The sequence below is a fragment of the Falco cherrug genome, chromosome 9 (genome assembly GCF_023634085.1).
Source record: "Falco cherrug isolate bFalChe1 chromosome 9, bFalChe1.pri, whole genome shotgun sequence".
Lineage (NCBI taxonomy): Eukaryota > Metazoa > Chordata > Aves > Falconiformes > Falconidae > Falco > Falco cherrug.
Window position 1 is genome coordinate 14,225,076 of NC_073705.1, and position 25,244 is coordinate 14,250,319.

Consider the following 25,244-nt stretch of genomic DNA (forward strand, 5'->3'; position numbering starts at 1 on the left):
GTCCCATGTTTTTCATGCAGGAAAGTCATTTGGGGAAGGAGCTTCCTTTTCCCAGAGAAGTGCACAGCACAGAGCAAAGCAGGGGCTTCTGAATGCTGGTTGATGCTGCAAACTACTGGCACAGCCATGCCCTTGAGTTTACACTCAGAATAATAACTCACGGCCAGTAGCAAATCCATCTGGCTCCCCCCATCTTTCTTTTCTTTCTCTTTTCTTCTTCTAAACCCTGTTGTTATTTCTCAGTACTTCGTTGGTGGCAGGGTGGGAAGTTTTTTTGTAACACATTCTCGTACCACTGGGACTCACTCCCCATTCCCGTCTGGTACAAGAGATTGCACAAGAGAGAGAAACAAACGGGGATGAGGAAATGCATGTTTATGAGAGGCAGCACTGTCATCGTGAGCAAGGGACCCCCCGCAAGAGCCAGCCTGGGAGCCAGTGGAGAGTTTCCATTCCCTCCTAACACTCCATTCATGCCTTGTTTCATACCTCCCCGGAGGCTCCGCGACTGGCCACGCTCCCACAGCACGGTGCAGGACTCACACCCTCCATGTGCTGCCTTCCGCGATACTTGTTTGTTGGGTGGAAGGAGAGAGATGTTGTTGTCTCATAAAGATAATGAATTGAGAAAGAGCAGCGCCCTGCGCTGTTGCATGTGCTGCTTGTTTTCCTGCTGGGGTTTTCCCTCCTGCATTGCCCAACACCCTCCGTGCCGTGCACCTCGCCTGTGCCCGCTCCCCTCTCACACACACACACACACACCCCTGCTGCTCATCCTTGCAGGGCTCTTCGTTAACACCCACCATGGAGGCTTGCATGGGCCTTCCCTGCTCGGTGTGCTGCGGTCGCTGTGATGAGCATCCTCCTGACCTGATCGGGAACCCTCCGTATAATCCAAACCACATTGCTGCCTGATCAGATACAGTCACCGGTAAATAACCTTGACTGCAGTGGTCTGGAAGAGCGAGGGATCCTATATCACTGCTATTAATGATTTAGGATCGTACATTGTTTGCAGATGACACAGAGAAGGTCTCATCCCTTGCTGCTCCCTGCCCAGGCACCTTCCCCACAATGGTCCCTGCCCCACCTCACTTCAGAAGGCTCTAAGTTAAAGTCACTGGGGTGACACCTACCCCTACCCCACGCTGGTGTGCATGCAAGGAACGGCGATGGCTGATCTCTGCACTCCCTTTTGCACGACAGAGCTCCCAGAGATGGGGCTGGGGTCCTCCTACAAACAGGTGGGGTATTAATAAAACCAAAAGCAATCGCCCATGCACACATACTACAACCCACCTGGGTCCCTCTCCCTTCTGCTCCTGCAGCCCCCTGCCTCCCCCCACTTTTTTTCACACACCTCAATTTCATTATCTCTCATCTTGAGCTGCCTGTTACGTGCTTTTTGCCAACATAAATATTTAATCCTGGTGCATTGCAAGAAAGGCCCTCATGGAGTTAATACTTCAACTCATGTTTCCACTTGGAAAACAATTCAGCGTGTGGCTGTGCAGCAGGTACAAGCCAGGGACAGAGCCAAAAGCCGGAGGTGGCCTGCAAGAGCTTGAGAGCCCATGTGGGGTGATGCGGGTGGGCTTCACACCGCGGGCTGGGCTGCATGGGGGCAGCTGTGCTGGAGCAGCGAGCGGGCAGGTTTGGCCAGGCAATGGAAGAGCCACAGGGACGTCACTGCCTGTGGAGCACGCTGCGGGGTACGCTGCCAAGCAGAACTCGGGGTGCGGCACTTTGCTGGGCTCCAGAAGTATTTAGGTTACTCCTTTCTCCACAGTGCTTTTGGTTGCAAAGACACTGAGGCTATTTCCATAACTGCGGGGGGGTGGGAGATGCTCAGGGGGGGAGAGAACGCTATGCCAGGGGCTGGCCTGCTGCAGAGGCAGCTCTGGTTGCTGCTGCCGCGCACTGCCCTGCAGCTGCCCTAGCAGAAATCAGGAGAAGAAAAGGTGGAAGAAAAGCTGCTGGGGGCACAACAGCTCAGACCTGAGGCAAGGTAAGCACCCAAGCCCACGTGACTGAGCTAGCGGGGCACCCAGTCAGTGGCCCCAGGTGTCTGGGCAGGCATCTCCCTGAATCGGGGCTCCCTTCGCACCCCCTCCTGCCAGGGCAGCAAGGCTCGGCGCCTGGCTCCACCAGCACAGCTAGTGAAGACGGGCCCCTGCCCCACCACCCCCTCCACCCACCACCCCCTGAACAAAAAGAAACCCTCAGACCCTACTTCTTTTTTAGAAACATTTAAATTATGACATAAGCTTTGGCTCCAAGGGTTTTCAGTGAAAGCCAGGGTATTTTCTTTCCTCTTTTCATAACAAAAACCATATTGCTGCATAATCAGATTTATCTCATTCCTGATGAGGGAAGTGAGCGTGTGTGCGTGAGGTGACCAGGAGTGATGAGGGCATGTGCGCTGGCAGCAATCACTCTAAAGGTACTCAGGGCAAATATCATACCCTTGGCAGTACGAGTTGGCATCAGACTGGGGAGACCAAGCAGAGACCAAGTGGGCCTTAGCTCCAGCAGGGACCACCTCCCCATGGCAAGTCTCACCTCCCCATGCAGATGCCACCTCCTCAACCAAGTAGCTACTTCTTGGCTTTCTCTCCCATTTTATTACGCTCTTCTCCTCACTACAGGAAACCTAGCAAAGGGGCTAGCTCAGTTCTAACACATCTGCTTTACAGCTGGGAAAATTCAGGAAGAAGCGGTTACTTTGAGGTTACTTGCTAACCTTGAATGTCTCCATTTTACACTGACCTACCCTGGTGCAAATTCAGCTGAAGCCAATGGGAGCTGTGGCTCTGCCAGCAAAGCCTGGAAGATGATGGTCCCAAAATGGAGATGTATGAATTCACTAGCTACTTTTGCAAACACAGGTTCTGCAGCAGGGCCTTGGCCATCTAAGTAGCTGGCCAAGCAACCAAGCCAGTTACTTCAGCCATAACCTAACCTGAGACAGGCAACGAGGGCTGCAAACCTGTGAAGTTGAGAGATTTCTAGCCTCAGCCCATACAACCGCAAAAGGCCCCCAAACGTGGGCACTCCTGACAAGTCCGCTTCCAAGCAAGAGAGTGAAGCAGCAGCAGCCGAGGTGGAGCAGTTGCAGCCATGCCCTACCACACTCCTGCTCCATCAGCAGAACCCAAGGCTGCCTGAAATCTAGGGGAGCAACATCTCCATCAACCACAACAGGGCCTGGGCCAGACCCCATAACCGAAGATGCGACCAGCACGGAAAAATCCAGATGCGCTCAATATCCACCAACTAGGAAAATACAAGCAAATTTCTTTTGCAGAGGGGAAAAAACCCCACCCCCCAAGGAATAAGTTCAAGGTCACTTGAGATCTACTAGAAAGCAACTGACTTCAGCAATGGCCTGTGCAGGGGGGGTCCAGCACCCACACAGCCTCCCCAGGACAAACAGCCTTGCTCCGTGACCCGGAGGGGGAGAAGGGGTGGCGGAGCTGTAGAGGTCACTGTGTGCTGATAAACTCCAGTGCAGCACAACCAGGAGGTGGGTGCTCACAGATGTAATGTTCTGTGCAGGTCCAAAGATTAAAAAAGATATTTTTTTTTTTAAATACGCACCCAAAAATAACTAAAGGAAAATTAAGATAAAGTGCTCTCTGGGGAGACAAGGCTGGTGAGGGACTCTGTGTTGTTTAACAACAAGAAAAGGATGGTGTGGGATGTGCTGCAGGTGTTATTTAGAAAACTGAAACAAAACAAAGAAAGTTTAACTAGTTTTATGGACTTGCAGGTCATACATAAGATATATACACATTGCTGGTCTGAGCTGGGACAGATCTGGTAGGTAATGGCATCCAAACTTTGCCTCTAGAGTGTGGAGGAGAAGATGGGCAGGTAGGATTAGCTCATGACTTATCTTTTTATTTAGATAAGCATCGTCTTTTGGGCCAAATATCTCCAGCTTTTGGGACCTGGGGTCCCATCCAGAGTCTGCGTGAGCTGATTTACTCCACAGGCTGTGGGTATGGCTCCAGGTTCAGATAAGACCTGTGGGTGCACCAGTATCTGAACACCTGGGCACCAGAGCAGCTTGTCACATCCTTCCTGGGGTGTATTTACGGATGCAGCTGTTTTGGCCTCTCCTTAAGGCTATAATTAGCCCATTAAAAACCTGAGTTGTCTGCAGTTATCAGGCTGAGCTGCTACTGGGTGCAGGGAGGCAGTCAAAGGAGAAGGCAGGAACTTCCCACCCAAACATCGAAGTGTTTACTAGTGACACATGAACCCACACGTGGCAAATCCAACCATCGTTTTGCAGGCAGAGTCTGCCTGGGGTGTACCAGAGCTATCCAGCCACAAAACAGTGCACAGCGAAGGGACAATCACCCTAACAGAGACCTGAGCAGGGAAACAACACCAGCACCGTACTACAGAAAGTACCAGCTCCAATCCTGCTGCAGAGCAGCCCTGCTAGCCCAGGCCTGCACCCTGTCTGACACCCCCTTGCTCTCCTCGTAGCTTGGCAGAGCGACCCTAAAGCCACAGGACTGCCAAGCGAACGCGGCCATGCTGTGTCTGGCTCGGGCTGGCTCACAGGCAGTCTGCTTGGATCCTTCTGCATCACGCTTGCCCATAATTTAAATTCCAGGATCAGCATGGGCAGAGCTTGTTTTGGGCTGTGTGCACCCCAGCAAGACTGCAAGCAGGGCTCGGATCTGCAGAAGTGATGTAACACTGCCTCTTGGTGTCAAAGCCCTGGTGCTGCCCCCCACAAGGAGCGAGCATCGCTCCTGGAGGTGCAGCAGCAGGAGCTTCATCGGCACTTTGGAACAGAGGGGAAACTCCAGCTGGCAAAGGGGCATCACCTGCTGTCTCCAGGGCTGTGCAAAAATGTCATTTTGCCACCAGGTTGGTTTTGCTGGGAAAAAAAACCCCACCACCAACACACTGAGAATAGGAACAAGAGAGAGGGGAGGTGTGAGACATAAAGCCAGCCAGCAGCACTTTTGAGGGGGTGCCTCGGGTTCCTTGATGTGCACTCTCAGGTACCTGGGTCCCCAACGGCAGGCAGAAATTAGGAAGAGGAAACTGCATTTTTATGCAGGAGGTATTGCTTAATCCCCTGACCAAAAAAGCAATTCTCTTAAGTGCTTTCCTGAAGTGGGGCTTATGTGAAGTGTAACGAAGGGCAGCTCTTGACTCTGCTCAGCTCCAGCCCACTGAACAAACTTCAGGCATGTCACATAACCTCTCCCTGCCTCAGTTCCCCTTGCTAGGACATGGCCAACAAGAACAAAAGCACTTGCCCTTCTCCTGACCTATTCCTTCCCTACAAGATAAAAGAAACGTCCATGCCAAGCAGTGAATTCCTTGTGTCCTGGAAGGGGAGAGGGTTCAAACCTTGCTGTAAGAATCAAACCAACTTGGCCCCCAGCTTTCCAGCCTTCAGGAAAAAAGTGTTCTATACCATGGAGAACTGATGAACAAAGCCAATGACTCCAACGCAGTAGCACAATGCATAGCTTAGAGGCAAATCAAAGCCAGCAACGCCTGTGCGTTGATATTTATATTGCATCTCTTGTACTTGCTCTCCCATTAGGCAATGAGATAAGACTTGGACAGATGTATGTTAGTGGCATTAGGTTTCTACACACTCAGAAATAAGAATACTCTCCAAGTCCGTAACTGTAAAGGGCTGCCGACAGGGGATGGGTGACAGGGAAAAGGTGGAATTGCAAAGGTCCATTTGTCTACCAACAAATGAAGAGGCCAAGCTCCTCCTCTCCACCCCGTTACCATTTCCAAGACGAATCCTATATTTGCACATTCCCCCAGCTGCAATACCCTACACAACGACCTGTCCATGCCTCCTCCTCCCTCCCCCGCTGCCAGCCTTCCTGCAGCCACCCCCAGAGAAGCAATACGAATGGGCCTGGACCCAGCCAGGTTTGGAGTTTGGATGCCGGGAGGTTTTAGGCCAAAAACAAGAATGTTGTATCAATCCAGATGTCCTGAGGAAGGGATGGGGAGGAGCCAAATGTGGGAGGCAACAAAGGCTGTTCTGTTTCTCTTTGTGGCATGGGGTACGAGCAGAAGCAGAGAATTTGTGGAGGATAACCTGATCTTTCCAGCAAAAAGGACGGAGATGCTCATACACTTGGCAGACACTAGCGTCATGGTTTAACCAGGACAATTAGGGAAGAAGGTTCCATAAGGTCAGTAGAAAGGTGCATCCTGACTCCAGATGTGTCCCAGGTGGCTGAATACTGGTGGCAGAGAGAGATCAGAAGGATTGAGGCACAAACCAAACTTTTAGAAGGGCGATGGCCAACGGATGCTGCAGCAGCACCTGGAAGCCCTGATCTCATTCACCCAGGCTGGGCTGTATGCAGAGATAGCGAAACAGAGCTTAAACCCTGTGCCTATGAAGGGGACAGGCAAACAGATGAGGATGAAAGTGAGACAAAGTGATCTGGTTAAATCACCCAGCAGAGCAAATGGCAAAGTTGGGGAAAGCCTCCAGCACTTTGACTGGCCCTGAAGAAAGCATGAATGTCTTCCTTACAGCTTTTTTATGTGTACCCTCCTAACACTGGAAACTTCAACGGGAACTAACCTTCTTCCATGCATGGGACTTCATTAATATCAGCAGTAAGAGAGATTGTCTCCTCCTTGTGCTGAACCCCTGACCTCCGTGTACAGCCCATCCTTCCTGGCACCAACCCATCTCCACTGCAGTGATCCGTGCGCAGCCCAGGCGGGGCCAGACAGTTTGGTGCTGGGCTTCCTTCAGCAAAAATGACCACACATCTGATTCTGAAGCAACCCTAAACTGCTGAGGGAGGACAAGCCTGCATTTAGAGCACAGGGACTCAGCAAACACTTGTTCAACTGCTGACTTGCCTTGTTTGAGCTTCCGCAAGCCAGGAGTGCCTGTGAAGAAACTACAGTCATACACCACTCAGCTTCAGGAAGCTGGAGAGCATGTGGAATAGAAGAGGTGGATTCAATGAAGCAGCACAGCTCCTGTGCACACAGGGGACTCAGCCAAGGGCTGTAACAGATGTGTTTTAACCCATGCCACTGAGCTATTTGGGATCTGTCTCCGATTGCTCCAGTGCTCACTCACGCGTCTTTCTGATGGAAAACCAACAATAACAATTAGTATCATATAAGGAACAGCGGACTGCTGCCAGCATTAGCACACTCTTGAGCACCAAGGGTTTCCATTCCACTTTTTATCCCAGCTATGCACAAGGCAGAGGTCAGTCAACATTAATCAGCCTTGCTCTGGGCCAGCTCCTCCAGCACATTCAGCCTGCTGAATTGCAATTACCGTCTCTCTGTGCTATGATGGGTTCTCCCTACTCAACACCTTTGCTGCTTGTCTTAAGCTGGCCGAAATAAAAGGACGCTGTCAGCCAGCACGTGATGACAGAGGCTAAGCTTGGCCATTCTGGCGATGGCCTCCAGACCCTACAGGGGATGATGCTGTCTGGGCAGGGCTTGGTGGGTCTTGGCTGCAGGTGAAAGCCTTGTGTTGTTACTCTAAGGTCTAACTGAATCCCCTTCCATCTGATGGCAGTGTCCCATCTCCATCCCCTGGGAAGGGGTTTCCACCCTTCCAACACTCCCGAAACTTGCTCTCCCAGAGCCTTTGGGTTGGTTCAGGATCACCCTGGGCAAGCCCTATCAGAGCCAACAAAGGGAATGCAAAGTCGAGGCTCCTTCTTAGCACGTGAACACACTCCAAGGAAAGGCTTTGGAAGGGATCCTGATGACTTCCATATTATTTCCAGTAAATTTTGTGCTGATTCTTGGCACAAACACCGGAAATGAATAGGCTAGGTCAGGAATGTAAATAAAGTGAAACATTGGGATTTAATCTAATCTATAATTATAGTATCTGTGGCGCAGGGAAGGAGTTGGTGTGTTTGCACTGCAGCTCCACTGAGGAGCTGGAGGGGGTTTTCATTTCGCTTTCCAAAATTTCCCTTTTTTGGCTGAGGGATACTTGGTGTCTCCCCAAGTATCTGAAATGAACGTGCTGGGCTGGCAAAACCACTTTCCAGTGGCTGATCAGGTACAGCTCAGTGAAGAGGCATCCCCAGGCACTCAAGGAACGACAGGGTGAGAAGCTGAGATGGATGAGCTGGACCGAAGGCTCAGGGAGGCTGTGGGAAGCACAAGGGAAGCTCCTACCTCCACAGTGACGAGATCAGTTGGGTTTGTAGGATGCTGAGCTATGTAAGGGCCATGAGTAATGAAAGCTTAGTCCTTCCAGGCTGAGTTTGACCTCTGAGACAAGCGAGAGCCCTTCCTCTTGACTGGTGTTTGGTGCATCACAAGTTGCCTGTCACAGCACAGTGCTCCCAAGCTCCCAAACCATCAGTCTGACTGGTGTTAACCACTGTCCGGGCTGGCTGGTCCATGCAAAACGAGTACTAAACAGACACACAGGCATCTCTCCCTCTGCCTTCCTCACCCATCCTCTTCCAGTTCAACCCGGGAGGACACTTGACAGACTGCTTTCTAGCCAACCTCAGGGGAGAACAAACACCTCTCCTGCAACACATTTTGAAAGAATTATAAGACTTTGGGGTTTTAACAGCTTAAACCAAACTTGACAGTCTTCAAGGACCACCCTCAGTGTCCCTGTGTGTGTGAACGTCAGCAGCAGGGATCCCCACACATGGGCACCCATGTCTGACAGACCAGCAGGACTCTCCACACGCGTACCGGAGCCTACAGAGCACACACATCTTTGCTGACATGAGCTACTTTCCCTTCGAAAACCCTCCGTGCAGGGACACCTCAACCCCAAGGCACTACAGGCAAAGGGAAGAAAAGGGCTGACAGGCAACATACTTTTGTCAGACCGAAATTGCAAAGGACGAAGAAATTATTTCTTCTTTTGTTAGCTTATGTTTTGAAATTACAGAAGTCTCAAAAGCAAAGGAATCAATCTGACTTTGTTTATTTGTTTGCTTGTAGAGCATATTTTGGTTTTGACTTTCATACTTAAGCCCAGCTTTGATCTCAGGCTGGTAATACTCCAACTGAACGGTCAATGGCAGAGTGGAATTGCCTAGGTACTGGAGAAGAAAAGAGACAGAATGTCTGACACATTTACAGAGCAGAAGAGACTTCCACAATCTCACAGTTCTCTCTCGGTTTGTGTGATACCCTCAGACTACTGAACAAGCAAAAGCATCAGTGCTGCAGACTCTGTGTGCTCACCTAACAGCCTAGAGAAAAGCACAGGTCCCTGTTGAGTGGCTTAAATCAGGATTCTACGCAGGCCAGAGCCTTCCAAGATAGCTATTTTTCCACGGAAACAAATGAAACAAGCAGAAGAAATTCAATTTATGAAATGACCCTGTTCCCATGTTTCTGTTGTTGTTACATCTGCACGGGCTCAGAACAGAGTGTTAGCCTCACATTTCACTGTTCTGGCTTTCTTCATGCTGTGTTGCAACTGTATGGACATCTGAACAGAGGGATATTTGATGCGTGTGCCGATGAATCTGAGAACGCTCAGATGCCAAGTAAACACGTGCTGGTTAGGACGCAGGTTGGAGCAAACGTGTGTGTGTCGGATATGCATGCATCCACGGCAGTGCATGCAAACACATCGAGCAGTAGGTGTACCAGTGCATGCAGGTGTGCTGGGCGTGCAGCAGCCAGCGCTAAGAAGGGTGTGCTGTAGTGTGTGTGCATGCACACTTTTTTGGATGCCCAGGAGCGTGGGTCTATGCCCCACGGGTGCCAACACAAACATGTGTCCATACATGTGTGCTTAAGTGTGCACAGCCCTGGGAACAGCGTGCCAAGCCCTGCTGAGCATTAGCTGTGGGATGGAGCCAACACTGTGCGTCACCCCAGGGCCTGTCCCCACACAAGGATGAGGTCCAAAGCTCCTTGATGCCAGGGGACTGCTGCCTGCTGGCTGCCTGCAGCCACGGCTCCCCACAAAAACCTACTGTCCCTCACCCAAGGGCACCCACAGAGAGTCGGAGCTGCCCATAGCACCCCCAGAACACGGGGCATGGCTGACTGCTTACCCCCTCCGTGGCCATGTGCCTCAAAACTGCGAAGCAGAAGCCTGGCCCTGACGGAAGAGATGACAAGACTCTGGACAAAGCCTTCTGCCGTCCACCCAAGGCTCTCCCAGCCCTATGCAGACACCAGGAATTAGATAACAGAGCCCCTAAAGCGATGGGTGAGTGCAATTATCCCTGCCCAGCAGATGGGGAAGATGATTTGGCAGCCCAGGCTGCCCAAGAGCCAGACCTTCTGGCTCCCAGCTCCATGCACTCACCTCAGCAGCAGCCCCCACATCAAACCCAGCGGCTCTTCCCTCCCCCGGTGCCCCTAGCAGCCGTAAGCCGAACGGCTGAGAGCTCACAACCAGCTGATTTTATGGGCGGTGGGTTATTAGCAAGCTCTGCGCTTGCTCCAGCCTCTCCCTGGCACCTTTTCAGAGCAGCAGAGCTCCCAGAGATATTAATAATTGTATTTATGCGTTATATATATATATTTAACAAGAAAAACATTTACAATTATTAAATGGCAAGAGGTATCACTTGGAGCCCACTCCTGGAGGCAGCCCTGCTCAAGAGATGTGTGATAAAGGCTGCTCCTTCTTCGGAGGCTGTCAAGATACTTAACCAGGGGGTGGTGAAGAGGGAGGCAAAGGGAAAGTATTAATCAAGGTCTTAAAAAGTTCTCACTGACAGACCATTTGCCAGCTCTCACTTTAAATGCTTTTGTGGTCCTATAAAAAGTTTCATTACTCACTACAAAATGTGTTTTAATTATTACAGTCTCTCTGACATTAAGCCCTGGGTGTTTCTTTCTCGTGTACTCTGTATCTGCTCTGTCTCCTTGCCTTATTTCTCAATTTTTTTCTCTCTTACTGTGCTGACTCCTGATATCCCCCTCAAGACAGAGGATGCCCTCGCTAACACAAGCCAAGTTGAAAAGCCCAGACCTCCTCCAAATGATAATGAAGGGGAAGTTAATATTCAGATTCTGAAATTATCCCTTTGCTTTGGACACTAATTACTCCACGTGATTCAAACAGACAATCCAATCCCACGTGCTCAAAGAACATCTCAGAAGAGGCAAGAGAACACCAGCACAGGCACGGCCAGCCACCCCTGCAGGGGGAACTGGGTGGCTGGCAGACGGACGTGGTGCCTCGCTGATCTGTGGTATGTATCCTACCGACATAAACAGCAACTTATATAAACACTACCTATCGCACTTTAAATATCTGGCTATTTCAATCCACCAGGCATTTAGCAACTTGCTTCAATCTGATGATATTAGCTCAGTTCATCCGTGACAGACGACCCTATCCACCCGGCATGGACCGGGAAGCTCAGGATGCTGAAAATGTGACTTATTCCAGTGGAGTCTCCCACAGATTCCCAGTGCCTCCACCACTGTACTGGCAAACACTGGTTTTCAATTTTCACCAGCTGAGCAGAATATCCTACACAACAGAAAGAGTCTCCTTGTTTGCCCGGTGTCTGCTGTAACATCGGGCTGACCGAACAGATCAGTAACAATCAAATAATAGCATCGGAAAAGCCTCCTTGCCCCCAGACCCTCCCCACATGCCTCTCCTTACTTGTACAGACCATCTGGTTCCAGGCACTTGAAAATGACTGAGTAGAGGCTGGTTTCAGGGACATCTCCATGGCTCCTACCCGCTGCCACACAGGATGTTGCAAGGCCAGAAAGCAAATCATCCGCAAAGCTCAAGGATTCTCCTGGAGAGCAAAGAGATGAGCAAGACCAAAACATCAATACAGGTGCAAAATTACTGCTGACTATTTAAAAAACACTGTAGGAACAGCTCTACACAGGACAGGCAATCAACGAACTCTAGCTGTGGCTGGTAGGAATGGCCCCAAGTCCCCGTGGAGAATATAGTCTATGGACAAAGCAAGTAGCAAACACAACTGGGCCACCAGCTGTTGTCACAGCAAAATGTGTTTCTGCTATGTTAGATTATCAGGAAAGAAGACATTTTCAGAGCTTGGATAGAATTGCTCTCAATGTGCTCGAGGTGCGTGCATGTATGTTTTGTTTTGGTTTTTTTTTTATTATTTTTATTCAATGAATATCAGTAGCTTTGTTGAGGTGCACTCTGCCATCTCCTGGAGCTCTGACTGGAGCTCCTTCAGCTGTGCTGAAGAACACTCGACCCTTTACAAGCATTGAAATGAAAAAAAATACTGATTAAAAATGCTGAAAAACTTTCATTTTTTTGGGGGGGTGGTGGTGTGTGTCTTCTAGTTTATAAAGCTTATTAAACACTTAGATCGTAAACCAGCTAAAACTGAAAACACTCCATTTATTAATCTTTCCGGGCATGATTATCTACTGCCATGCAACCTGTCTCCTTGCAGTGGGCAGGAATGCTCATTGCATTCAATTCCCATTTTACATCAATGTAACTGAAAGCCCAAGGTACCAAGCTGTAAAAAAACCAGAGCAGCTGCCCTGGTTGTGCCCCCATTCCCACTGATGGGAATCAAAGGGCTGCTGCAGCTGATAGAGTTGTGCTGGGATAAGCAAACCTGGACCCACAGATTGCTCTGCCGGCTACCTTGTGCATGTGTAAATGTCAAGACACCACAGCAGAGGGAGGAGGAGAATTCCCTTCTCAGCACTTTATTTTTCTAAAAGCAAAAGTGACTGATGGCTACTGAAATGAAGCACAAGTCTAGGTTCTTGGTATAGACCGTAAGAAAGAACCCAGTGGTATGAGCAGCCCAGAATGTCTCACTGTGCAGCCAGATTACCCAGGTAAAAGAAAAAAAATTCCTCCTCCCTAGCCCCCCCAACTCACATTTGCGTCTTGTCTCAAAATACACAACTCAGTAACAAATGTCCCCCTTGGCTAGAGAAAAGAGCAGCAATAAATACTTTTCCTCCCTAAAGGAATCCAAGCCTTAATTATTCATTTTAATGCTCCCAGCACAACTCGTTCTTTCCAAACTTTTTTCAGGCAGCTCTGTCACTGGTCTCTGCAATTTAACCCAGTTCCCAGCCCCGGGTCCGTACCAGTGCACAAGCCAACTCCACGGGCATGTTGGGTTGGCAGCAGGAAAATCCCTGCTTGGAAGTCATGAGCGCTGAGTGGCTTTGAGCAAGCCCCTTAGCTCTAGATTTACGGTTTAAACGAACACACCAACCCTATTGCTCATTTCCAAACGCATCACATGATGCTCTGGGTTGTCATGGATCAGCCCTGCCTAGGTTGTGGGGTGCACTGCTGTCCCCCTGCATGGGGGAAACTAAGCTCTTGGGGTCTGCCAACGTGGGTTAAGCCAAACCCCTTGCAATAAAATCCCTGCAGGGGGAGGGTGCTTTGTGTTCAATCCTGAGCCTCTGGGGAACTTTCCTGTCTTGTTGGCCTTGCTACAATCAAACAAAAGCAAGGAGGTCGTTATGAAAATAGCAAAACAGATGCTAGCAAAGGTGCTGAAACCACAGCCCACAGACCGGGAGTCTTTCTGCACCTGTGTAAGCTGCAGTGAGGTCGCTGGTGGTGCCAGACTGCATGGACCATAGAGCAAAGATGGGGTGGGGTAAGGGACACACCAACTACCCCAGGCTGTCAAACGGCAGTGAACAGCGAGTTGTTTCTGTGCCATCCCCTGGGTGAGGCACAGCACACGGCAGCTTTATTTGTTCATCTTGCACACAGGAAGTCAGAGAGACTGTTCAGTCTGCAATGCTCTGAGAGCAGCTGAAATGAAATGTCCTTCTCTAGGACCAGGAAACAACTTTTTTCCCTAGACTAGGATGTTGTCAGTGGAATGCAGCTAAGGCAACAGGTGCACTTGCTGGCATTGCAAGAGGCCGATGGACCACTAATGCTGCCCTACCACGGAAAAGTGCCTTGGGATGTTGTAGCAACAGAGGAATACTGACCTAACTGCACAAGGTGAGAGCTCACTGCGTAGTGCTGCTCACCTGTGCTTAAGAACAAGGCATGGGGAAAGCAGGAGAGAAGGCTTCACAGGGAAATAACAAAAAGTGCAAGTTTACCATACAAGCAGAGCCGTAAAAAGGCAAAGCAGAGACACATGACTCTGAATACATCAACAGGGCAGGCACTCAGATGGAAAAGAAATATTTAGGCTAATGGACAGTAATGGCAAGAGAAAGTAAATTGGGTATGAACAAACGGTCTACTCTTGAGAAGGGCAAATAACCTAACTATCTTTTTAAAAGGAGTTTGATCACTTTATAAAAGGGATTATATGGATAAGTAGCTTGTGATGGAAAGCAAAGGGGCTTCTCTTTCCTGTCTGAACCTGTGTTCTCGCACACCCTGCCAGCAAATATCAAGAAGGATTTCAGCCTCCCAAAGCAGCCCTGAAGCACAAACCTTCTAGATTGCTGTAGTATCTTTGCTCGCATTATTAAATTTCAGAAAGAATCCAAAGGTTCTCTTCAGAGTAAATGATAGCTAAGTAGATCATCTCTGTGGAGTAGGAGATATTTTATTGACCAGACAGCCATCTGTGTCCTTCATTAATAGTAATAAATAATTGATGTCATGCTAAATAAAGCAATAAGCTGTTACAGATATCAAGGACAAATGACCAGATCCTGTGAGGATGCCTCACCTGTGTTCACTTCTCAGTAGTAAAAAAATCCAGACCGGAGCTCAACATGACCATGCTAAGTGCTGTGCACAGAGCAAAAGACGCTACTTGCTGCACACTGATTACAGGTAACGGAGCAATTGTGCTCAGCAATGGGATGCTGATCCTCCTACCTGTACGCCAAATCCCTGCAAGACTCTTTTTCCCCCTCGTTTCCACACAACAGCCTTCCCGGGACTGGTCTGGCCCAAACCGTTCGGTTCCCCAGGCAGCTTCTGCAAATTGATCTCTGCTCTACTAATGACCGTCAGGGAGATGCAGCTCCCTCCAGGTGGCATTTTCCTTCCCTCTCCAGGGCAACCGCTCCCTACCACCTCATCCTCTCCCACAGACACAGCTGTGGAGTTGGGAAAACCTCCTCTTTTTAGTTTTTATAAACATGTATCTTATACTGATCCTGGTGTTGCAGTGAGTCAGAGCTCTCCCTAAACCAGAGGAAAATAACAGCATGCTTGGAGCTTGCCAAGGCGTTAGCCCCATTTTGTGAACATCGCAAACTTCTGGCAACAGCAAAGTATATAGGTCACCCCACCGGTGATGGCTTTGGGATGGCCACCTGGGAACTCAACTTGAGGGGTGGGAAAGCCCCAACTCAGCTGCTTCTCTGCAAGGCTGAGCTGGTAATCTGCTCTCGAGCAAGCACATTTCTAGTAGCAGGAAGCTCAAACAGGCAGGAATGGGGACTGAGGAACAAAAATGGATGGGAGCAGACTCAGACCGCTCGCTCGCAGCATTCAACAGTCTTAGTCTGCCTCAGTCCTTCCACCGCGACCTGTGCCAGCGCCCAGCAGTTGCGGGCGGCAGGCAGGATGAATCACCTATCAACCATCCCACCGAAGACAACAACAGTTACAGTGTTGAATTCAACCAGTCTAAACAAGAGAGCGAGGCCAGGAGCCTCCGGGAGGTTAGAGGAGCACAAGGAAGCTCTGGGACCCTCACCAGCATTCCCCCACCTTCAGCCCATGTCCCTGTGCTGAGAGCAGTACAGACAAAACCCAGGCGGCGCAAACCATGGTGGAAATGAAGATGAGAGGAGACCTCCCTGCTGTGATTCACCTTTGAGATTCCTAGAAAGAGCACAAAGGGCAAAGCAGGAAGGCACCACCATCTCTGTCTTGACAGCTTCTTTACTAGACTGGATGAAACCAACCCTGCAACATTACCAGCCACTTTCTTCTGTTTGTCGTTTTCTCCCTCCGTCTTTCTCCCTTTTGCTTTTTTTCAACCTGTTTTCAATTTACTCTTGTGGCATCTCTGACTGTGACCTCATTCTGGTACTTAAGGCGAGGGGGGGTGGTGCGTGGGGGGGTGAAGAGAGAGAGTGTCCTTTAGAAAAGAAATGAAAGAAATCATATTTTATTTAGCTTGGTTGGTTTTGAAGCTTTAGCAGAAGAAAGATTAACCTTTTCTGCCTAACTTAATGAAAACAAGGAGAAAGCCTGTATGGATAAATAAATATCTGTGTGGGTACGGAGCAGGCACGATCGTGTTACAGCCCCGGTGGAGCTGTAATGGGGAACAGGCGCGTTCCTGCACAGCGGCTCCCAATTCCCGATCCATTTTCAAGGAAAGAAAAACAGAGTAGAATGTCAGAGGCCCAAGTGGGCATACATGAGGGAGCCCGGGGAAGGCAGATGGGGCCCAGCGAGGACCTCAATCCCCGGCAGTGACCTCCGGAGCAATGCCAGTAAAGCAGATGGAAAAAGAGACCTTAGTCCACTTTGCTCTTGCCAGGTTTTGGTTCCTGAAATGAGGAAACAAATGGCATGCTCAGCCCTCCAGGTTTGTCACCTTTTGGGGGTCCTCATTCCATCTTCCTCCAGGGCTCTGCCTCTGGGGAGGGGAGGTTCAGAGGAGGGCTGTGAGCAGAAGGCTTGGGCTGGGATTTTGGATGGGTAGATGGGCAGCACAGGCTTGCAGGGTGGTTCCTCCACAACGAGGTTGTATCTGGGTTTAACGTGCTTTGGATCTGGTGCTTAGTGGGGGAAGGCAGCGAAAGGTGGTTTGTCCTGAAGATGATGGGCTGATTTAAATTACTGTAACATAACTTTAGGCGACGGAGCTGTTCCGATTTACATCAGCAGATGGTCTGTCTTGCTGCCTAGATCATTAAAAGCAAACTGTCCCTACTGATCCTGGTGGAAGGATGTCAAAACCTCCTTCCCTACATGGCTTGCCAGATTATAAAAGAAATAAAAAGGCCTAGTCATTACTAAAAAATCTTCTGTCCACATTCTGGGAGCATCCATGCATGCCAGCCTCTCGCGTTAGATGGGAGCCTAAGCCCCGTGCCCAAAAAGCCTGCAGCCTCTGAAATAATTTCTTTCTCGTGACTTTTCTCAAAGACACATCCATTGGGAATCCCTCTGGCTGGGTACGGGTTGTCTAGGCTAAAACAGAAAAGCCAGTGAATGTGCTCTGCAACTTTGGGCACAGTTCCTGGCTCACTTGCCAACTTGTACAAAGGTGCAGATTGCAGTACTTCTGCGAACGACTTCACCTTGCCTAAGTTATGAATTCTAAGGGAATTTGCTTCCTCTGTCTGTATGCTACTAGACACATTAATAATGACGAAGAGATCTCCTCTGGGCTTCCCTGTTCCCTGCTGCTGGTGGAAGACCGCATTTGTAGATCGCTAAAACTAAAGGAGCAATGCTTTAGCTGAGCTAAGAGCAAAAGTTGCATTCCAGTGCCACCAAAGTCCCTCAAATGGCTTTGCTGGTGCTCTCCAGGGCTAGAACTTGCTGTATACAGAGTGACCACATGGAACTGAAGGATGGGCTTTCTTGCACTGTTCTTATCAAGACAGGCAGTCAAACAAAAGGAAATGGTCTTAATTTGGATGAGCTACAATGTTCTAAAAACATGATGCACAAGGCTAATCATGAGCGAACTCTTTCAGGGTCACCAGCAGGACTCCTTCACCTGAACTCTCCACAGACTGCTTATCACAGTTCTTTCACAGTCAGTATCTAAGATCTCAGAAAAACTGCTTCAACTCATATAAAAACACATCACCTCCTCCATCTCCCCCAAGGCAGTATGCTGCTGGAGGAAAGTGAGAATTAATGCATTTCATTCTGTGCTACGAGCCCTCCAGTATTTCTCAAGGTTCACTGGGTTGCTAAGGGTCAACCACAGCCAGACACAAGCTGACTCTGCTGTGCTTGGAGCCATCTAGGCATGAGCCAGTTCCAATCTCAAAGCCACGTATTCACATTAGCATGGTGGAGAGTCCAAGTGAATTTGTCTATTCCCTTGAAGGTTTTTTTGGGCTCTGCAGCATGTTAAAATAGTTACTTGCTTTCAAGGCAAAGCGGGAACCTATTTGTGCTGGGAGTTGTGCAGACACAAAGCAAAGACATGAGCTTTGTCCTCAGATACTTCTTGTCTGGCAGAAGATTTTGTCCATCGCCACAAGTCTAGTTCTCGCTCTCATCACCACAGGTCTAGACCCCACCCTCATTATTGCTTTCCTTTCATTTGTAGCTTCTTTTAAATTAGAGATTTTTAAACAACACACCAGTGATCCAGACCATGTGGTGGTCCCCAAGGCCAGCAGTCAGCAGTCTGTAGCAGATCCAGGGGCTGCACAGAGCCTTATGTTCACCAGAAATCCCACCAGCCCTGCTACAGCCCCAAAGCACTCTTCTACAGCATAAACTGGTATGTCAGGTAGTTCTGAGATGGCAACAAAACCTGTATCATAACCTCTTTCCTCTTAAACGCACAAATCTACTCTTGCAGTTCCTAGGAGAACGAGCTACTGTCTGAAAATGACTCCCAAATTTTGGATGTAAAGATGGCACCAAGGACCTGGGCTCCATCAGTCCAGAGTACTGGGATGTTTCATCTTCTGCTGGGATTAAGAGAACTAAACCTGAAGGGGAACAACTTCCACCGTGAGACATGTCAGAGAAAAAATCCTGGGATCCTTCCTTAAAAAAAAAAAAAAAAAAAATCAATGACAAGTTGACTCTGGCCAGTCCAAGCGGGCTCTAGTGATGTACCCACAATGCTTGACTTACAGTAGCACACGAGCCTCCTAAGCTGCCCAGTACATGGTCTACGAAGAAAGCAGGGGAGACCTGCCAAACAGCTGGGTCGGGTCCTTCATTTCCAGCTCTGCTGAGCAGTCTCTCATTTATTTTCAGCTCTTTATGACCAGATACTCCAGTGGTTTAACGACCCACAGAACTCCACTCGCTGACTTGCACCCACTGCAGATCAAGCCTTACACACACATGCAAATATCAGGCTAGCAGGAGTGGGGAAGAACATTTCCTAGAAAGTAACTCAGTATGCAATTAAATGCTAAAACCACATTTATCTTGGGCGATTTATCGAATCAAATTAATGTAAACCTATGCTGAAAAACCATCATCCGGTTTGTGCTTCACTTCTTCCTTGCGCTTACAGGGAAAGTGTTTTTTGGCTTCTTAGATCCAGCCAGTATCTTCTATATTGCCACTGTTGCCTGACCCTGATCCCAGTCCCTTCTTACATTTCATGGCTCAGTGCTGGAAAGTTGGACCAAACCACTGCCTTTAGTAGCAACCAGTTTAAAAAATATATTATTTTTTTTTGTCCCATTTATTTTTAATAGAGGTAACGTGCATAGATGCTGATGAATTAGTGATAAGACTTTGGACCAGTATATTCCAAAAGGCTCAGCACACACAACTGCAAACAAATCTGCAGCCTGTTAGCCAACAAACGCTTAGAAAAAATTAGTCCTGATGGAGACACCCACATGGAAGCAGACCTCTTATTTGGCCTAAATATGCAATTTTGGACATTTGAGAATGTGGGGGCAGATCCTCAGTTCATAAAATCTCCTGTAGCTCCCTTGAAGTCAATGGAACAATAACAATTTACACTAGCTGAGTCGCTGCATCCTGGCTGTGAGCTATTTGGAGCAACTACACCGTAATGATTATTACAGATATTTCAGATCACTTGTCTAAGACAGATAGGAGAATACCACTGCATAAGAAAATAGAGCTGGTTTGCTATGCTTTCCAAAGAATTATTGACCCATATCTTGCAAACATTTACACATGTTTAGCTTTATTCATGTGAGTTCCATTACACTCGTGTGCCAGATAAACTAATGTACATGCTTGCAGGACCAAGGTTAAAACAAGTGCAAACACAACGAGTTCTAAATGTTTTTGTAGATATGTTCAGTTACCTCAGATTCAGACAGGCATGTCATTTGACTATGCCTCTTTTTATAACTCACCATTTATACAATCAGGTATCACGAGAGAAGCCAAATATGATAAAGCAGCAATGATCTGACCAAACTCAGAAAGCTAGAAAAAACCCCACTCAGTCAAGTCTAACTTATGCAAGAGTTGACATCAGCTCTTGAACAAGGAATTACCTGGGTTACTAGAGTATATTCACAACAGCTTGCTTAACACAGCTAACGAATCATTCACTTATTGATTTCCTCATAATGAAGTTAACGTTTTTCTTTACCATTTTCATAGAACCACAGAATGGTTTGGGTTGGAAGGGACCTTAGAGACCACCTAGTTCCACCCCCTCTGCTGTGAGCAGGGACACAATTTTGATTCATTAAAAGACACAAATCAGTGAAGAGGAGAAAGAGCTGGGAACCTCTTGGCCATGAGGAGTCTACTTCAGCATCCACCATCATATCAGCAATCACTGTCTTGTCCCCTGAGATGACAAGGTGAGACAGGATCTCCCACATCACTGCACAATCCCATTGCACACAAGAACAGAATACAATTTCTAATTTGTAAATTGAGCTGATTTTTTTTTTCCTTGAGGACAAAACATGTGTCAACAAGGTTCTCGACGCCCAGAGACTTCAATGCATTTCGGAAAGGCCACTAATATATCTGACGATGTGGCAGCATTTAAGTCCCTCAGCCAAGACACAAGCTCTGTTACAATATATATACCTGCGTCACGGCAGGCAAAGGAGCATGGATGCAAAGAAAGGAAATTGCTTTTTCAAGATAGCAGGCAAAAGGCAAATTTGAGGCTGTAATCCAGAGCCCCAGCCCAGATCTCTAAGCACTAATAGCTGGCTTTAATTTCTGAAAGACTATTAAACTGTTTTTTACAAACTCCAGGCACTGAGGATACCTGCCATACACACACAGCAGGATGCTGGCATGGAAGAGCCTTCTGCTCTGAATTTTAAGTCACGTTTCCCAGAAACCAAGAGAAATCAATCCTGGCATCCACAGGAAAGGGGAGTTGTTAATAGCCAGGACAGCTCTGATGGACAACGTCCCCTGGGAACCCATCTCACCAAAGGCCCTCTATGGTGGGAACAGTTGTTTGACTCCTAGATGTCCTTGGCAAAGCAAGGTATCTGGGCACGTTTCCCACCCCCAGGATCACCGATCAGTCTAGAATAGTTAGTTGAAGACACGTCATCACCAGCGACTGTGCAACATCTGACCACTCAGACGACAAAAGACAGATTCCCAGAACGAACAGAGCAGGATTAAGCCAAGTGGTAAATGGATTCCAGGGCTGTTCCAGGATCCGTGCTGACGAGGGAAGCCAGTGCCAGGTAGCCAGACTGGAGCTCATATAGTAAGGTTATCACTTCCCTCTTTTCTTCAAATCCATAAATAGAACCCAAACATTGTTTGGGCCATGCCAGAGAGATAAGGTGAGTCTCTTCCACCCCTTGCAAAGCCTGGAACAGAAGCCCCACTACTCCCTATCCTAAGCATCAAGCGTAGGATGTTGACATTTAGCAGTAGGAAAAATTACCCAAACAATGAACTCTCTCAGGTTTCTCTTCTCCCCTCCCTTCCCCCAATCTCCTGGAAAATGTTCATAAAGTGGAAAAAAAAACCAAAACCAAAACAAAACACCAAAACCAACCCAAACCCCAACAACCAAAACCCAACCTTCCTAAGGCTGTGGAAATAACATGTAGAGAACAGTGAGTCAGGCTCTGCTGCACAAGGGTCACCAGTCCTGAAGGCAGAGATGATTCACCAAGCCAGCAAGAACTAGAAGGTAGAAGAGAACGAAAAGAGGGCACAGAAAAAAAGTTGTGTCAAAGAAGTGAAAGAAATAAGAAACTAAACTGTTCCGGGTTGCATGCACCCTGTTTTTTATCGAACATCACTGCTAGAACTGACCCAGCATGACTCACTTGACAGTGGCGAGATTTATTCCTTTAGTGCTTTGTTCAGACTTTCTTTATGAGAAGAAGGCAAAAAGGCTGTAAGACACCAATCCACCTCCATACCCTGCTCCTCCCTCTCTTCTTCCCCTCCCTGAGATGCTCAGCAGAGCCTCACCTCCCTGCTGCTGCTGCTTCGACCACTCCTTTCCCACACCCATCCCCTTTAAATTCAGCAGCATTATGGCACTCTGTTTTCCCTATAAAAGATGCCTTCAATGAGATGAGAAAAGCAGGGCCTGCTTAGGAGCACGGCGTGCCGTGGGGAGGCCCTCCTGGATGCCACTGGCACAGAAAACACATTGTCACAAGAGGTGAAGAGGAGGATGAGACTCAGGTGCCTGGGGAGAGTTCTGCCTGCCAGAATGCTCTCCTGCTATTCCTCCATTCATCTTTCCTCCTCGGCTGTCCCCCCGCTCCTTTTATCTAATAACCATAAAAATTCAAACACAAAAAACTTGCCCTGAAAAAATCCTAAGTAAAAAAAAAAAAAAAAAAAAAAAAAAAAAAATCCTCCCTCTGAAGTTCACAATGAGAGCTGTAAAACTTTTTGCTTGGAAAATTCTCCCGGTCAGTTTTTCCTACTGTTTAATCCCCGCTTTGAGTTACACAGAATGAGTAAACACATTTTATAAGGTTCTAATTCATACCTAACCCATACAGTTTATAGCTTAACATAGTAAAATATACACACACACACAGAGAAATGCACTTTTTATACTCCTATATATATACCCACTCACACACATATGTATAAAACAGCCTTGGTCCCACTCCTGCGAGCCTCCCAGCAGCAGGTCTGATTGCTCCGGCATGTGCTCTGCTCTGAAAGCCGCCTGGCGTGCTTAGGTGTGAGTTAGCTGTCCTGGGGAGTAGTTTCCACTCCAGATTCCTGCAAACTCCTTTGTAATAAATAATTAGCCAGTCTCGTTAAAGGAACGGCGGGATCCGCTGCTCCATCCTTGGAGGACTAAGGAACACCACCACGTGGTATCCCAGGAACAATTTTTGTCCGCTTTCTGCCCAGCGAACACCTGGAGCCAAGCCCCACAGAGGGAGGCAGCCGCAGCTGGGCTGGAGGAGCTGCGGGGAGCTCGGCTCCATGCAGCCATGGCCAGGCACTGGGCAAGGATGCACCTGGCTGAAAGGCAGCTCTCTGCTGGCAGCGATCAGAGACAACCTGAAGGCGGGCACCCAGAAGATGGCCTATGGTGTGAACGCCACCAGTTCTTGCTCTGGAGGAAGGTAGGCAGCCTTCACACCCAACTCCTGCACATAGCTGTGGGTTAGGGTCAGTCCCAATGGGACATGGCAAATGTCTTGCCCTGTGCCAGCCTCTGCACTGAGCTGATGGAGAGGTGGTTCCTCCTCAGCAGTGAAACTGCATCCTTAACCTTTGCTTGGGATCACGGAGGCCAGTTGCAATGAGTTGTGGATGGAATTATGGGCAAAGAGCTACCTGAACCCCAGTCTCCCACACCAGCTGTTTCAGAACCAACCTTCGCGCCGCCCTGGAGGCAGAGCTGGCTGCTCACCCAGTTAGATCTCAGCTCTGCTGCAGGTCCTTCTGCTTCTTCAGCCTTTTAACCCAGTTTGGGCAGGGGAGACTGAGTCCTCTTGACCAACAGTTAAACAGTTAGCTAATTCCACCCAGGAAAAATCCACTGCCTGACACAGAGCTTGTGAACAACAGCAAACCCCAGCAGCCCACAGGCAGGTCCACTCTACCACTTCTGATGGGCACCTGTGCACCCCCCGGTACTCCCAAGCACCCCCAGGGTGAACAGCTGTGCACATCAGCCCCAAAACCCTGCAACAACACTCCCAAATTCTGCACAGCAGGAACCTCCTAAACACTTTGAGCTGCCTGTCAGTGGCTTTGAACTTGGCTGTAACCTGAAGGCAGAAGATCTTTACAACTATGGACTAAGGAATTACCTCTACTATTGCTCTGAAGAAGCTTTTGCGTTTTGGGTGTTCCTGCTTGTTTTCTCCAGCAGCTTGCTGTTAAATTAAACTCAGTACCTTCTACAGCCCCATACTTCTGTCACAGAGAATTACTAGAAGTGATTAAAGTATTGTTTCTGCTGTACCTCTGCAAGGCCACACCAAGAGATCATTTCCTCAGAGGAAAGAGCAGAGACACAGAGAGCTGTGTCAGCGACAAAGCCGAAGCCTCTGCTGATACAAGCCACAGCAGCTCCGCTGACACCAGTGGGAATGAAGCAATTTGCACCAGCTGAGAGCCTGGCTCTAGATCATGCTTGGTGCAGTGCAGTTCCTCTGAGCAGGAAGACATGACCACAACAGAAACACCCACAAAACATCCCAGACACTGGATTTTGTAGTTCCCCAGAACAGCTTTTTTGCAGCATTTACTTTACAGGATCCCCTGCCCCAAACCCCATGTATTCCCCTGATGGGCTTTTCCCTCCCAGAGGGCATCCAACCAACCAGCAGAGAAATCAGAGTGACAATTAACTTATTGTCATTTCCTGACTCACTGTCATACCTCCCATCATCTTGTTTTTCCTTGTCCCTGCTTGTTTACCCCAGCCCCAACCCCTCTTCTATTCAGAAACCAAAGAAAAAGCAGGAATAAATATAAACACCCCCCAAAAAAAAAAGGCCAGGGTCCACTGGACACCTGCACTGCAACACCATAACTGCCTGGTCTTGATCTCCTCAATTTTGCCTTCTTGTCCCCCAGCACAGACACAGCTCAAGCTGGAAGCCAAATCCCAGCAAGCAAAAATGAGTTGACCTTGGAAAGTTTTTGTGGTTTTGGTTTTTTGTTGGTTTTTTTTGTTTGTTTGTTTGGGTTTTTTTGTGTTGTTTTTTTTTAAAGTCAGGGTGGCCCTGCAACCAAGTCCTTGAGCAGCCTTGCACAAACGCCACCTCCTAGATGGGAGTTTGTCTCCAAAGACGTTGTTCCAGGTCTCTGCTAGCAACCACGGCTACGGCTGCCTACCCACATGCCCCAGGGAGCTAGCATCATTACCATCCCTCCTTTTCTCTCTCTCTATTCCTTCTGCCTGTTGCTGCTGTTAAAACCAAGGTTTCAATTTTTCAAGTGCAAAGATTGGCCTGAAGACTCAGTCTCTTTTTTTTCTGGGAACTTTCTGGATAAAAAGTCCCTCCAAGGGTGCAGAAAAGCGTTCTGGGTCATCAAGGTGAAATTGTGGGCATCATCCAAGGCCACCCTGGCCAGTTCTGCGATAACTTGTCACTTGAAGGCACAGACAAAAGCCATCGCTCAAGCTAGCAGTTTGAAGTTGCTTCCAGCCACACACAAAGTGAGATGTGGGCTCCAGACCCCATAATGCTATTTTCATTTTCCTCCTCCTCCAAGAAAATAAACCAAATGTTTGTTTCCT

General features: G+C 48.5%; 1 protein-coding gene across 1 annotated transcript in view; it reads right to left on the reverse strand.

Annotated features, from left to right (window-relative positions):
- ASTN2 (astrotactin 2) overlaps positions 1–25,244 on the reverse strand; it is a 353,993-nt gene that overhangs the window by 21,883 nt on the left and 306,866 nt on the right. The window contains exon 20 of the mRNA XM_055720179.1: positions 11,621–11,762. Within this exon, the coding sequence (XP_055576154.1) occupies positions 11,621–11,762 (142 nt within the window). The remainder of the gene's footprint in view (positions 1–11,620; positions 11,763–25,244) is intronic.